Genomic DNA, 16,512 nt, shown 5'->3' on the forward strand with positions numbered 1-16,512 from the left:
AAGAGCCAGGCTCGTTCTTTCCTGTGTATGTTTAATTGGCACAGTTAACACAATATGAAGTATTCAGTGCTCCGAAAAACAAAGCTTAACAAACAGAACATGGACCGAAATAAAAGTGCAAAACACACCGTTTGGCAGACGTCACCAGAAGAGAGACATGACAAAAACAATGAAACACAAAACAAGGTTAATTAGCTTAGCAGAGCGGAGAACAGAAATCCTCGGAACACCTTTTATTAGTCAAAACCTTAAAAATAGACTTTTTTCCTCTGGTCGTTTCGTAGTTTACTCTTATTTATAGATTTATATTTATTTATATATTTATATATCTCTGTTTGAAAGGGGGGGGGGTTGTACGGGTGACCTGGAGGCCCCCCCTGGTGTGTGATGTCCTTTACTGAGCTGGGGACGGGACGGGATGGGACGGGTGTGTGTCCAGTAGCGAAGCCCAAAGGAGCTGAATTGGAATCTGCCTGTTTTGTGGTTCGTCTGAATTTGTGTATGTAAAGGAGGGTTATGGGGGGGAGGGGGAGGGTTATGGGGGGGTTAATCGAATGGTTCTGCTCTTGTTGGGCATCTTAGCATCAGTGTGTGTGGATATTTTCAGACTTTATTACAGGTTGTTGTTGTTTTTTTATATATTTACAGCTCATTTCAACAATGAAAATGATCAGCAGTCAGTCACGGCAGCGTTCCTGGATGGCGCGAGAGCAAGACTCCACTTTGATATTTATTAGATTCATCGGATTCAGACGCTTTAAGAGGGATCCGAGCTCGGGCGCAGTTTAATCGCTCAGCTTCGGAAAATAAATGCAGCTTAAAAAAAAAACTATATTAAAAATCTCGACTCGACTCGACTCGAGCTGCCGAGCATGAAGTAAAGGAACGTAGAAGAAAGTCACAATCTAAATCTTAAAAAATGAATGATGTGCCCGGAGGAGAGCGGGGTGAGTAATCCGAGTGAGATTCGTGACGTTTAGACGGCGTACGAAGAACAAACAACGGGAAACAACAGACAGACGTTCCGCTCTGAGCCGCGGAGATCGGCCTAAGCAAGGACCGAATTCGCCCACAGCCACACTGTCACACATACCACAGAGGAAAGCCACGGACCCACACTGTGCGTTGTGTTGGATTCTCTGTGACAAGGTTACCACCCCGTAACACGAAGCCAATTCCTACCAGGTAGAGGAGAAAGGAAAGAGCTGTTGACTAAAGGCCTTGGTGCACGTCCAGCAAAACGAAGCCCAATTCCTCCAGTACTGCAGGTGGCGCTGTGACACTTCATGGTAGTGTCGTGAATTCTGGAAGAGGACTGCATTCGCACTCCGACACGTGCCTAGGCAAGCTGTTCATTTTTGCGAACTGCCGCCGTTGCAACATCACCCAGCAACCAATGCACCAGCATACCCGGCCACGACGCACCAGACGGCCAGCACAGCAGCGAAGTGATGGGGGGGGAGGGGGATCGCCATCTACCCACCCTGGAGAGAGCGAGGCCAGTTGCTCTCTCTCTGGGCCTCGGCTGCCGACGACTAGCAGCATGAGTGGGAATCGAACCTGCGACCCTCTGATCATAGCCTGACTCGGGGCCCATGTTTGCCATGGTAACGCATAATTTATATTTTTTTAATATTTTGTGATTTTTTTTGTAGAAGATGAGCCTGGGCCTGAGCCTGAGTTTTCCAGGAAGATCAGCCATAACATTAAAACCACTGTGATGTGATGTGAAGAACACTGATGATCTGGTTCCAGTGGCTCCTGCACAGGGTGGTCTTGTGGGGTGTTCCATACAGGTAAGCAGTGGTCAGCACCTACCAAAAGTGCTCCGAGGAAAGACTACCAGTGAACCGGTGACAGGGTCATGGGTGCCCGAGGCTCACTGATGTTCATGGAGGTCCAACCTTACAGAACACCTTCTTGGTCTTCTGGTCAGAGCTGTTTTGGCGGGACAAGGGGGACCTGCACTACATTAAACATTGGTTTTAATGTTATGGCAGATCGGTCAGCACAGATTTGACGGTCAGTGTCTTTCTCCTGTACTTGGTGGCAATGGACCTTCACCTGCACAGTCTTAGGTAGGAGCACTGATAGAAGATCAGCTCCCATTTGGATGTATGATATTCCTTCAGGATCCTGGAGGCCGCAGTGTTCTGGGCAGCCAGTTCAAACTGGGCTCAGGAAGCCCACAGGACAGGACCAGGTGGCCACGGAGCGGCCATGGTTATTAGCAGTTCACACACACACCTGCGGGACTGAAGGTAAATGAGCAGTGCATGAAGCAGCTGAAGCACGGAGGGTTTTACTGTAGGGCTGCACGATATGGACGGAGGGTATCGCTGTATTGCGATATGTAGTAAGGACGGGTCCAGATGTTCACAGTACACAATAAAAACAGATTATTGGCATAATCTGGCCTTCAGTGATATATTGATATATGTATATATGGGTATATCGCAATATACTGACATTTATATCGTATCATCAATAAACCAGCGATCCAGTCCAGTACTAGTATGGTATAGCCGGCCCAGTCATGCTCTTGCACCTGGTCTGTGGTGAAAAATCCATTGAAATTGCAGGACAGTGACCGAAAAAACACACATTCAGCCAGATTAGGAGCTAACGGACACTGAGCACAGTAACTTAGCAAGACGGGAATGAGTAGTATGTGCGAAGTATCCCTCTCAACCCCTCCGTAGACTGGTTTGAACATGCCCTCGTCCACTTGGCCTCAACGTTTCACTACAGGGAATCCCTGGTGCAGTTCCTTGACTTGACTGTTAGCTCAAGCGTAGCTCGGGAGCCCAGTGAACACTGCAGAACCTGCCCTGAAATCACGCTAGGAAAAGGTCAAAGCTGTTTATTATATAAACCATCGCACTACAATATCCTACATTCGTTATTTCAACCTAGCTAGCCTAGCCAGTGCAACTCCATTACTTTGCTCGCTTGCTTGTTAACAAGCCAAATGCTACACAGCTAGCGACAACAGAAATGTACAGACAGCTGTACAGACAGCGCAAATTTTGCATAGCTAACCAATTAGCCCACTTAGGCTAATCTAACCTCACAGTTCACACAGGTTTTCTTCCTCAGTCTGATATAATCACTATATGATTACTGATACGACTTCGTTAGCATCCCAAGTTCGTTACTTCACCCCGCTCGTTTGCTCGTTAGCCATCCAAATGTTACACAGCTAGCAACAACTACAACAAAATCCAGGCAACTTTACAGGTTTAACCCAACAATTCAGATCAGATATTCACAATATTTATGCGCCATGTCTTTAAAAACCATGTGCATTACAAAGATTGCATAGCCAGCTAATTAGCTCACCTGTGGCTAACCTCCAGCAAGTTCCCCCTGTAATGAAATGTAGGTTGGCGAAGTAGGCGAGGGCTCGTTAAACACACTACTGAAACGGAGAGGCCGTTATAATTGGACACACAACCAGACAGAGGATAAATAAAAGAAGAAGTGGGTGATGGTTGTCCCGCAAATGTACATCTAAGGATGTTCTGCCAATGTTATCCTTCTACGACGCGCTGTGGAAGAATGGCGAACTGACGCACTTCTGAGAACGGAGGCCATTCAAAGGAACGCTCGCACGTGTATTCAACAGGGGCCGCCCGTGTCCAGTGGTGGAGAGCTGGGGGAGAAGAAGAAGATCGTGAAGAAGCTGGATTGAGCCCTGAGAGATGAGTGTAGCCAGGGGAGCAGGGCATGGTTTGCTGTGGTACCCCTAGCACCCCAAGGCTTATGATTGGCTGCTTTGGGGACCGGGCAGGCAGGGTGCTGGGTGTGACTTAGCCAACAGGCACTGAAAACACTCACTCACTCACACACACACACACACATGTACAGACAGAAGCGCAGTGCAGTTTTCGCTGCTAGTCAGCTTGGCATCAGTGCATAGCAAAGAAGCTAAATTAGTACAAAAGAAAAAGATCTTGTAAAAAGAACAGAAATGGGTCAAACATTCGGATTGGATTATTTTGCTCTTCTCTGATTGGCTGCATGGTTCAGATACTCTCTATAGCAGATGCAGATTCACACTGCCACGCCTCTCCTCTCTGTTTTGTCCATCATTTTCATCATCATCATCATCAGCATCATCATCATCACTTCTCTCGGCTAAGGAGTGGTGTTTTTCCCAACGTCTGGTTGCTTGCCCCGTGTCGTCGTCTCACGGTTTTAGGAATCTGCAGGTAATAAAAGTAAACACGAGAGAATTACAGAAGCAACCATCTTTACATGCAGCTCCCTTTCGTCACATGATCCTACCTGCACTGAGCGGGAGAAGGTTGGAGAAGGTCCCTAACAGCCCTATCTCCAAAACATCAGGGGTGTTCCCAGTATGCATTGGTCAGTATCTACCAAAAGTCCTCCAAGGAAGGACAGCTGGTAAACCGACAACAGGGTTATGTGGTCAAGGCTCAATGATGCTCATGGAGGCCCCGTCTACCTCACAACTTACAGGACCTAGAGGATCTGCTGCTAACATTAGTCTCTGTGCCAGATTTCGTTGGACGCCTTGGAGGTCTTGTGGAGGTCGTCCTATTTCTTCTGCTGGTAGTGCTTCTCTACAGAGACTACTTAACCTTAATCAGATGTTTTGCATAATAATTAAAAAAACCCTAAGAAATCTAAACAATGTGGCCCAAGAGGTGCCGTAGGTCGCTGACCCCTGTGCTGGCCCCCTCCCAGAGCCCAGAGTGTCCAGTTGAATGTAATTAGATCAGTACCTTTGGCGTTGGAGTCGAGGAAGACCTCTACATAAGACGTAGGAACGTATCCCTCCTCTTCCTCGTTCCGCCGGACGCGCGTCCACCCGTCTCCTTTATCTTCCTCAATCACAAACAGCACCTCCCCTTCGGCCAGCGCCAGAGTGCCCTCATTCTGACCTACAGAGACAGGGAGTACAAGTGTGTACAACAGAGCCCTTTAACCCGGTTGGCTCCTCCAGGACGGCAGCACACGTCACAACGTCTTGGAGCATTTCTATTGGTCCAATATGATGAACAGCTGCCAGATTCACATTATGGAGAAAAGTGAAAGTGTGTGTGTGTGTGTGTGTGTGTGTGTGTGTGTGTTACCTTCAAACGGGTAGAGTGCTTTGCAGGTTCCGATGGTGGGCAACATCTCTTCATCGAACTCGTCAAACTCTGGGTCGGTCTGAACTTTCGTCTGGGTCTCAGAGCTTTGCTCCTCAGTGTAGCTGCCATCCGGACTACTCCATCACACACACGCAGGAACACACAGGCGCACACACACGTGCAGACAGAGTAACTATAGCAACTGTATGACTGTATGTAAATCACTGTGTGTGAATGTCTGAAGACCAGTGATGGTTCAAAATATGATTAATAAATAAATAATAGTTACGACAGCAAGGACACACTCGCGCTCAAATCAAGCGGGTTGGGGGCTCGCTAAAACTGGGCCCTGGGACAGCTGCGGAGATATGTGCATGAATAGTAGCCAAAGGATCCCCCCAAAACTTCTTAGCGTTATTTGAGCTAAATGCTACAAACCGTTCATGCAATCATGATTAAAGCACAATCAGCTAAAGGGAGGGGGGCTCTCCTAGCACTGAGCTGTGGCGCAGTGGAGCTGTGTGTGAGGCTAAATGCAATCAGACCCTCAATCCTCCTCGCAGCAACGGTCCAACATCTAGTGTGAACAACGTCTTCCAAGAGGACGAGAGGCTGACACTGCAGCAATGGGGGACAAACTCGCCACTGATTGCCCCTTTATTTTGGAAGAAAGGGATGTCGTCCACAAACTTTTGGCCACGTTGTGTATGACTAACAAACGTATCGCTGCTGATGATTCTGACTATGGCTGATCGCAGTTGGGATTGTGAGTGTGTGTGTGTGTCAGTGTGTGTGTGTGTGTCAGTGTGTGTGTGTGTGTGTGTATGGTACGGTACCTTTCTCTGTCCTGGCTGTTGTTGGCGGGCGGTGTGCTGTTCTGCGTCTCGTAGACGGCACTCTGTCTGTGTGTGGACTCGCTCCGCGTCGGCATCCTGCCCTCCACCTCTGCTAACCAGCCCTACAGCACACACACACACACATACACACACACACACACATACACACACACATACACACACACACACACACACATTCAGAATATGCCTACTTCTGTCTGAACACACTGGATCTGTGTGTGTATGTAACTCACACACACCTCAAATTTTTGCAGTTCAGCCTGTAGCTTGTCAATGTGTTGTCCGATCTCTGCGAGACGGGGGTCCACGCTGCTGGGGTCTCCCATCTGGGGGTTCTTCACGTACACATCCTTCATTTTAGTCAAGGCGTCTCTGAAAGTGACACACACACACACTGAGTTTCAACCACATCTGTCCTCAACATTCCCAAATCCCACCCGCTATCTATGCCCCTGCCACCCCCTATGACATCAGACAGCTGTACCTCTGGTCCATCTCTTTCTGAATGTCTTTGTTTATGTCGTCGATCTTGGCCTGCAGCTTCTTCCTCCGCTGCTCTGGGGGCAGGTGGCTGAAGTCCTCTGGATTTGCGCCCTGAGAGAGAGCAGGGGGGGGAGGCCAAAAAACTGTCAGTAAATGTGTCTGTACCTTGGAAACATGGGGAGGGAGGGTCTCCTGTGGTCCTACAATCTCAGGTCTGATTACGTAACGAGAGGTCTGATCGCCTTTCACAAAGCTAATACATGCTGGAACCATGTTCTCCTTATGTGCCAAACCTGGACGTGGGAAGTGGGGGTGCTGAGTGGACTGCAGCCCTCCCAGATCCAAGGTTCTTGAGGAACCTTTGGAGGGTCTTTGAGGAACCTGTTCTTGAAGATTGAAGAACCTCCAGACGTTTCTCAAGGATCTAACACTTTTAGCAGTGCTCCCTAGGTGTGATCACTGGGGATTGAACCGGCAACCTCATGATGACAAGGCCGACTCTTGTGAGACCTCAATGTTGTTCATACTAATAATAATAAGGTTTAACAAGCTTGACAATAAGTCCTGGTCACAAGGTTGTAGGTTCGAAACCCAGATCCACTAAGCCGCCACAGTCACGGTCTGCTCCAGGGGCCGCACAGCATGGTTGAGAATTTATATCAGCAGCTAAGGCCTTAGGGTTAGCAAAGTGCGGTTGAGACCGGAAGGTTGCTGGTTCAATTCCCTGGACCGGCTTAAAGTAAGGAGGTGAGGGGAGTGAAGGAACAGTGCTTTCTCCTCCCTAAATATTCCAGAATGAGGTGCCCTTAAGCAACCCTGAACTGCTCCCAAGGCTGCCCATCGCCCCAGGTGAGTGTGGGTTCACTGCCCTTAGCCCCTAGTCACCAGTGTGTGGGTTAAATGCAGAGTAACTCCATGCTGTTGTGCAACTGCAATGAAGTGTGATTGTAATCTTAGAATCTAAGAAGCTCATTGGTCGCTGCTTAGCTCGTTTGCATAAATCTGGTCCAGAAGCAGAGCAGAGGTTGCACGCTGTGTTAGGTATAAATCTAACATCTTCAGGTTTCCTGTTTACATTAGTGTGATCATCTCCGAAGGGCTGCTGAATCATCCTCCCCATGTTTCTCTCAGCTGGATCCCGCCACCAGGTGGCAGCAGTTCGCTTGCGGTGACTAACACGGATGCAGGACTTAGACATGAAGCTCCTCTGCTGTGTAAAACCCCAACGTTCAGCATAAGCTAATAAATGCCCATTTAATGAGGAGTCACCAATGCCCACAGCTGGGCAGTGACCGGTCCAGCCAACACCATTCAGGGTCCTAAAGATGCTCTAACTGTTTGGACTATCTGGACACTCCCACCACATGCTCTTACTAATCAGGGGCCCAAGGTTTTAAAAAAAAGGGCCTACAGGGTAGCCGTATATACCCCCACCGGCCCCCGACTTAACACTTTGCACCCATGCAGCACTAACACCCCAGATCTACTGAGCATGCTCCACATTCCCAATCATAACATGAGAAATTCTGCCTTATCTGACCACACGGTGGGGTCATGTAGGTGTTGACACCCACTATTAGAAAATCACAAGGCAACACAAAGACATGCGGCACATTTACTTTCGAATTATATAATATATAATAACATCATTAGTAATATGTAGCGTACAGTTCTATTAATAACGTAATATAATAATTAAATTAAGTAATTAAAACAAATATATTTTACATTTTTTATGCATTTTTATTTAAATATTTAAAATAAATTATTACTTTAATTTGTATAATTATATTTGTTTATTTATAATTAAATTTGTTAATAAAATTCTTTTCACCAAAAGTACTTTAAGAGCTCATTTTAGTGGTGCACTAAAAAATTGGCTGTTAATCGGCTGTCTTAAAGCCTATATGTATGTAGATTTATGCTAGCTATATGTAAATGAGCTCTGATCTGATCCAATTGGCTTTCCTGATTCAAAAAGCCATCCAGGCTGAAAGTCTCCTGTAAATACTCAGTTGTCATATATTGACCGTATAGATGTAAAACATGGTTTTATATGACGTTATATAAATATAAAGTTTTATTTTAGAGAAAAATATCTATTTTATATTAATTTATTTAAAATAAATAATAATTTTGAGAGATTATGTTAATACTTTAAGAAAATCTATCATTATTTTGGTATTAAGTTAATATTTAGAATAATACGTCATATTTTAAGATATTAAGTCTTTAATTTAGATTTTTTTTGCATATGGCTCCTTTAAAATATTAAAGTCATTCCTTAATTAAGTATGTAAGTAGGTGTTAGCTCAGGTAATCGATCTGTTAAATCAATTTTCTTTACACTGAATTAATGGCATTGATTTAAGTAGTAAATTTAGGCTAATTCTGTTCAGCTCAAAGGGTCGGGATTGATCATCTACATTTGATTGTTGGAAAAACTACAGTTAGAACAAATAGAGAGCGCTTAGAGCAGCACTACAGAACACAGGGCCAGACCGATATACTGATTAGCCAGGTATACCAGCTGATCCTGAGGACTCTCGGCTTACAGTAATAATAATAATATTAATAATAATCATTTTTAATAGTAATTTAAACTATTGGTTTAAAATACTGCAAGTAAGAGTCAATGCTGGTTGACCAGCTCAGCTCCTGACCAGCCCTGGGTAGGTCTTCATTTGAGTTTGGTGGTTTAGCTGCTTGTCTCCCAGCATGGCCAACCTGACCAAGGTAGTTAAGCAGTAGGACCCATCATGATGACCAGTACGACCCCTTTCTCCAAACCGGTCAACCAGCTTTATATCGGTCAGGCCCTAATTAACACCTAACGAGTAACGAATGATGCAAACGATCACAGCCAATCAGCGCCACCATCCCGAGTTCAGGTGAATCAAATCTGTTACTGTCATTAAATAAATCAGACCAACAGACAAAAGAGGACAGGAGGACAGGAGGACAAGGACGTGGGTGGTGGGGTGGGGGGGTTCAGATCACCTCGATAAGGTTCCGCACGTGGGCATTGAGCGAGATCTACACACGGAGGGGGTGGTCACCACGGAAACGAGACGAACAAAACAAAATCAAAAACAAACAAACAAACAAATAAACAAACAAGCAAAACATGAGACAACACCATTTTTCTGGACACAAATCAAACAAATCAGCAAACGTGAGACAAAACAACAATAAAAAGAACAGCAGTGAATTAAAATACATCAGATTAACAAACATAAACAAACAAACAAACAAACAAACAAACAAAACAGCAGCATCGGGGACGGTTAGGAGGCCGTGTGTTACTACGAGGACGACGGGCATGCTACGGCCGTGCCGCTATAAGGTCATGCTATTATAGATACATGCTTACCAGCTTGAGAGAGAGCTTCTCGGAGGGGGGAGAGAGAGAGCGAGTGATGGAGGAGGGAGGAGAGGAGAGGGAGAGAGAGAGAGAGAGAGAGAGAGAGAGAGAGAGACATGGAGTCAGAGGAGCAACAGTACAGGGCAGTTCACACTGAAATACACAGCACTCACACACCAGCTGAGCCGGGGTCATGGGGTCACCGGTGAAGTTCACTACGCAGTAAGCCCCCCACCCCCCCAGGGTCGGCCTGACCCTCGGATCTTATCCCAGCGCACCGATTAAATTCCGTAAAAAAAGTTTTAATTAATTAGTGTTCAGTTAATGATCACATCATAATAACGATGATGTAATCTGATGATGTCATCTCTGATGAGGTAATGATGTAATATCTCCACGTAACGACTCATTTCCACAAAATCACAACTTCTGACAACATGATTAGTTATTGTCCCCACACTGTCACATTGTCACTTATTTACCTCAAAATATTCATGTGTAGATATAATTAGTTACTCCGTATTATTTTAATATAAAATATTAACAAATTTTCTAGAAATTTTATAAGCTGCTTTAATTCAACACACAAATCCTAAAATTCCCACAGTTTTAACTTGGAATTATGGGAATAAATAAACTCTTATTTTAAAACATTAAGGCAAAAGTAAGAGAAAAGAAATTTACAAAAACTTAACTTTTGTAAAATCAGTATTTTTAATCAGTATTTTAAAATATATGTTTTGTAGAAATAGTAGATTCATATTTGGGAAAAATAAAAACATATTAAAAATAAAATAATAGTAATTATTATTTAATAACAATCAAAATAATAAAAATGATTATTTTAAGATAGAAGTTTTTAGTCACAAATAAGAAATAATTACATTCTTTATATCAGTGAAAAGTCAATATTTGGAGAAAATACATCATTATTTAGAGATAAAGTTCATATTTAGAGAAATTTTGTCATTATTTTGGGAAATTAAGTTAATATTTAGAGAAAATACATAATTAGAGGTATTAAGTTAATATGTTAACAATATCTGTCACTTTTTAAAGATATTTAAAAGTATGTATTAAATAAAAGTAAATAATTTTGAGGTATTAAGTTAATATTTGGAGAAAATAACTTTGGAGATAATCTGAGAAATTATGTTAATATTTAGAGAAAATACATATTTCTTTTGAGATATTAGGTTAACATGTTGACAGTATAGGTCACAGTTTTAAAATATTGAAAATTATTTATTAAATCTATTTAAATATTAAATATATACGTTAATAAAAAGTCACTTTTTTTCCTTTCTGAAAACGTTAAAACCCCAATTGTTATCACAGTATGTCACATAACTTTTCTCAAAATAATAAGTCATGTTTTCAACCTGAATTACCCGAATATATAAGCAATTATTTAGAGACACAACATCCATATTTGAAGAGTATAGGTCACATTTAAGAGATATGAAGTGAACAGCTTGATATTACATCATTTCCAGAAGTAATACTTCTCAGGTGAGTCAATATTGACTGATTGATTATTTTCAGTTATTATAATTATAAGTCAATATTCAGAGGTAATGACTAAGCCGCTATTTTGACAGGGGGGTTCTACACAGAGGAAAATCCCCTGGATGGTGTTTAAGGCGACGCCCTGGCGAACGCTCAGGAGCAGATGACACATCTATACGAGTGCCCGGCCCGCTCGCTCTCAAACATCTGGCCCGGAGGACGGGTGCCAGGTCGCGCCGAGCTCGCCATTCCACTGTCAGCTGCTGGCAGGCCCAGGGAATTCCTGGCAGATGTTCCGGAAAGCATCAGCGCTCTGGAATCTGTTTACCTTCTAGATTTTCGGAAGGATCCAGAATTGTGAAGCTCCAGCATCCGAGATCCACACAGCCGGCCGGCGAGGGGATGGAGACAGCATGGGCAGATGAGTGTGTGACTAAGCTACTGCCCGCTGTGTGGATCTGAGGAGATGATGGGAACGTCCCGAATTATTCAAAACTACGAGACTCGACTGAAGATTCGATACGTTTGGTGTGTTTAAGGGAAACATCTGCAGCAGCGACGGACGACGCAAACATCTGGACCCGCCCTGAGCATGACTGTAGTGAACTTCAGCAGAGGGGTGTGAGGGTGGACCCAAAAAATAAACAAACAAACAAAAATAAATAATAAAGTTATTTATGAGGTTAGAGGGTTCGAACAGGTGGGGGGTGGGGGTGGGTGGGGGGTGGAACAGCACTGGTTGATCAACAGCCAATAAGGAAGGAGGAACTGGTATGAATGACTACAGAGAGAGAGAGAGAGAAAGAGAGAGAGAGAGAGAGAGAGAGAGAGAATAACAGCAGTAAGTGTGACTGACGGACGGGCGGGCGGACAGACTGACGGACTCGTGGACTGTATGGCAGAGAGGACCCTGGGTAATCCACCACTGTCCACGATTTCCAGCTGCGCTAAAACCAAAAGCCTCTCCTGCTGGATGCAGCTGTAAAATATCCTGAAGCGAGTGACAGGAGGACTGACGGGTTCACAGGCAACCAACACAAACAGAAATCTGCACATTTCAGAATTTTACATTAAAATTTCAACATTAAAAATTCAAATTATTCATTTTTTTATCACAAATTTTACGTAACTTTAAAGAAAACTGTTCTGACATTAAAAAACGAAGAATTCCAGTAAAGACACAAATAAAAAGGTCCTCCAGGGCTCTGAAGTTTCGCTTCGGAGGCTCGTTAAAATGTCTTTAAGGGGCCCAAACATTTCCTTTTTAGGGGCCAAAACTTTTGGGGGCCAAAAATGTTCATCTTTGTGGGGCCCAAACATTTTCATCACTGGGGGTCCAAACCTTTGGTCTTTGGTTGGGTAAAGTGTCGGCCTTCAGTTTAAGGTTTAGGTTAATTGTTTAAGGGGCCAAAGCTTTTCATCTTTGTGGGGCCCAAACATTTTTTCACTGGGCGTAAACCTTTGATCTTGGTCCAAAATTGGGTCCTTGGGTCGGGCAAACATTTGGTCTTTAGGGGGCCTAAGTATTAAATTAAAAGGGGCCCAAAAGGTTCATCTTTGTGTCTTCGTATTTGGTCCTCAGGGGTCCAAACCCAAACCGTACATTTCATTTTTTAAGGGGCCAAAGCTTTTTTTCATCTTTGTGGGGCCCAAACTTTTGGTCATTAGGGGCGCAACCTTTTTGGCTTTTGGGGGTCCAAATGTGGTCTTTGGGTTGGACAAACAGTTGGTCTTTGAGGGGCCAAAACCTTTCACTTTGAGTTGCCCAGATTTTCATCATTGGGGGGCCCAAATGTTGGTCTTTGGGTGGTCTGAACTTTTGGTCCTTTGGGGCCCAAAGAGAAAATAATAAAGAAAAATTGCTCTCAAAATACTTTACTTTACTTTAGAAACCAGGTTTTAATCAGTTCCATAATTCTTAAATTTATATTTGGTCTCTCATTGGCTGAGAGGGTGTGGTGGGGGGTCGGGTTTTTTTTTGGCGGTCCGATCTTCATCAGTGGTCAGTTTCTCACCACAGAGATGCTCTTGGCTGGATATTTATGATTGGTTGACCCATCTCAAAGTAGCAGTGACCCTGTTGGTGTGTAAAACCCCCAGCAACATCCCTGCCTGACACTCTCGTACCAGCACCACACACACACTACCATGACCACCAGCACCAGCTGTGCTGCTAATGGTCTCTAAGAGTGGTCCTGTGGTCAAGAAACTGACCACTAATGGATGCGGTAGAGGGGGACTGACGCATTGGGGTGCAGTCTGTAATCGCCCACCTACAGGCTGGAGCTCATAACGTGGACAGTAAACAGAAGCAAATAGTAATAAAGTGGACAGGGACTGGTCAGTGTTTCCAATAAAGTGGACAGGGACTGTATATGTAAAACGAATACAGATATACACACGTATCAAAGCTACAGGATGGCATTCGGACGCACAGTCATGGTCGGTGAGTAACGGGGTGGTAATATTCATACATGGGACACAAAAAATGCTACGAGTGCCAGTGGGTGGGGCAGGGGGCGGGGCCAGGGAACACTATGAGGTTACACTCATGACAGTTTGTAAATTAATTAACCCCTCTGGCGCAAGCTGATTGGCAGCCGCAAAGCTCTCTAAAGGAGGGTGGAGCATATAGGGTCTGGGGGAGCGGCAGGGGGCGGGGTCACAGAGCACTTATGACACTTTGTGTGTTAACCCCACTGGCACAAGCTGATTGGCAGCCGCAAAGCTCTCTGAGGGATGGTGGAGCCTATGAGCTCTGGGAGGCGGGGCAGCGGCTGGGGGAGGGTTCATAGAGCAGAAATAGCCGATGAGTGTCACCCATGATGATGTCACTCATGATGATGTCACTTGGATCACATCATAGGACTTGAATCGAAGCTTAGCAGAGTCAGACGCTAACCTCATTTATGAGAGACAAATGCAAATGAGGTCTTATTTGATTGTACGCGTGAGGGTTTATCAGACGAGAAACCCTAAATGAGGTTAGGTCTGGAGGTCATTCTGATGACCTCTGCAGCTAGAAACTGGCAATACACACACACACACACACACACACACACTCTCTCACTCGCCCCCACCAAGACCAGTGTAATTCTATACACTTTTCAGTCTGGCTAGCATGCACACGCACCCACACACCCACACACACACACACACACACACACACACTTACGACATATTGCCTGGCCTCGAAAGCATAAGTAGGCCGGCCAAGAGTCCTCTTCATCAGCTCTTTATGATAGTGAAGGGACTGCGGAGACTGCAGCAAGGAACACAGCCTTATTAAACACATGCCAACGCACCCTTTACACACACACACACACACACACACACACACACACACACACACACACACACCAGGAACACACTACATATATAAAACACAACTATTGCGACTACATTACAGAAAGAAATAGGGCTGATAAGCTCATAGTAAGGTATGGTGGCTTATATGGTAAGTGGGAGCTTATGGTACATGGACGTACATGGCAAGGTGGCTTATATGGTATATGGACGTTATCGGTACATGGGCTCGCATGGTATATGGATATGGTACATGCCTCTCGATGGTACATGGACATACATAGTAAGGTGGCTTACATGGTAAGGTGGCTTATATGGTACACAAGCTTATATGGTATATATGGACTTTATTGGTACATGGCATTATATGGTACAAGAGCTTGCAAGGGCGTACATGGGTTTCTGTGGTACATGGGCTTAGAAGGTAAGGTGGCTTATATGGTACATGGACTTAAATGGTACGGTGGCTTATGTGGTATGTGGGCTTATATGGTATGTGGTTTACATGGTACATGGCCTTCTATGGTATGGTGGCTTATGTGGTATTTGGGCTTATATGGTCTTACATGGACTTAAATGGTGCATAGGTCTAAATGGTACAAGGGCTTATATGGTACGGTGGCTTATGTGGTATTTGGGCTTATATGGTCTTACATGGACTTAAATGGTGCATAGGTCTAAATGGTACAAGGGCTTATATGGTACGGTGGCTTATGTGGTATGTGGGTTTAAATGGTGCATAGGCTTAAATGGTACAAGGGCTTATATGGTACGGTGGCTTATGTGGTATGTGGGCTTATATGGTATGTGGTTTACATGGTACATGGCCTTCTATGGTATGGTGGCTTAAGTGGTATTTGGGCTTATATGGTCTGTGGGTTACATGGTTAGTAGGCTTAAATGTTGCATGATGTCTTATATGGAAAAGTGGTTTATATGGTACCAGAGCTTACGTTGTACAAAGCAGTACATATATATATATAGTACATGGGCTTAGAAGGTAAGGTGGCTTATATGATACATGGGCTTATTATATGGTGGCTTATTTGGTGAGTAGGTATATATGGTATTGGGGCTTATATAGTTCATGAACTTAAATGATACACAGGCTTATATGGTAGGGTGGCTTATGTGGTATGTGGACTTATGTGGTGCATAGGCTTATATAATATGTAGGCCTATATGATGAGGTGGCTCATATGGTATGCAGGCTTAGTATTGTGTATATCAGCAGATATACTACACAGCCCTATTTGAGACAGTACTGTACACCCACACACACACATAAAACACACACACGCTTATAATGTTGATATATGTCATTAACACAAACATACAATCTGAGGTGATACAGTAGTACACCCCCCCCCCCCCCCCCCCCCCCCACTGGCATTTAATGCATCCTGGCCAGCATCCAAAAAGTGCTACAAGGAAGGACACCCAGCGAACCGGCAACCGGGTCGTGGGAGCCCAAAGCTCACTGATGTGAGGACCCGCCCACCTCACAACCTGCGGGACTCTTTAAATGATACTTTTGGGGCTAGATACCACAGGACCCCTTTGGAGGTCCTGTGGAGCCCGTGCCTTGACGGGTCAGAACTACACAATAGTAGCATAGGCATGCTTTTAATGTTATGGCTGATTGGTGTGTGCATACAGGTCTAACAGAAAAGCTCCCACAGCAGGGACTGCGTATGTGCGCGAATGCAGGTAGTCCCGACTTCCGGATGCCCGTGGCCTTGCGAGACGCATTCGGCGCCGGTGTGAGAGCTTCTACAGACTGAGCTACTTCGCTCTGCGCTACCGGAGCTGCTCGCAGCTCAGTACCGCCGCTGCACCTGCAAAAAAACTCCACCCACAACCGAACGTGAACGGAAACAAACAAACCAAA

At 44.7% G+C, this 16,512-nt stretch overlaps 1 protein-coding gene across 7 annotated transcripts in view; it reads right to left on the reverse strand.

Moving 5' to 3' along the window:
* Positions 1-14: 14 nt before the first annotated feature.
* Positions 15-16,512, reverse strand: part of fnbp1b (formin binding protein 1b) — a 19,411-nt gene continuing 2,913 nt past the window's right edge. The window contains exons 2-10 of one of the 7 annotated variants that reach the window (XM_072662732.1): positions 14,491-14,577; positions 9,816-9,830; positions 9,443-9,478; positions 6,444-6,553; positions 6,199-6,331; positions 5,939-6,060; positions 5,103-5,239; positions 4,752-4,910; positions 15-4,208 (exon numbers count right to left, since the gene is read on the reverse strand). In XM_072662732.1, the coding sequence (XP_072518833.1) occupies positions 4,201-4,208; positions 4,752-4,910; positions 5,103-5,239; positions 5,939-6,060; positions 6,199-6,331; positions 6,444-6,553; positions 9,443-9,478; positions 9,816-9,830; positions 14,491-14,577 (807 nt within the window). In that variant the 3' untranslated portion in view covers positions 15-4,200. The remainder of the gene's footprint in view (positions 4,209-4,751; positions 4,911-5,102; positions 5,240-5,938; positions 6,061-6,198; positions 6,332-6,443; positions 6,554-9,442; positions 9,479-9,815; positions 9,831-14,490; positions 14,578-16,512) is intronic. The other 6 variants (XM_072662733.1, XM_072662735.1, XM_072662734.1 and 3 more) reach the window with 6 other exon arrangements.

Source organism: Salminus brasiliensis, chromosome 18, assembly GCF_030463535.1.
Source record: "Salminus brasiliensis chromosome 18, fSalBra1.hap2, whole genome shotgun sequence".
Lineage (NCBI taxonomy): Eukaryota > Metazoa > Chordata > Actinopteri > Characiformes > Bryconidae > Salminus > Salminus brasiliensis.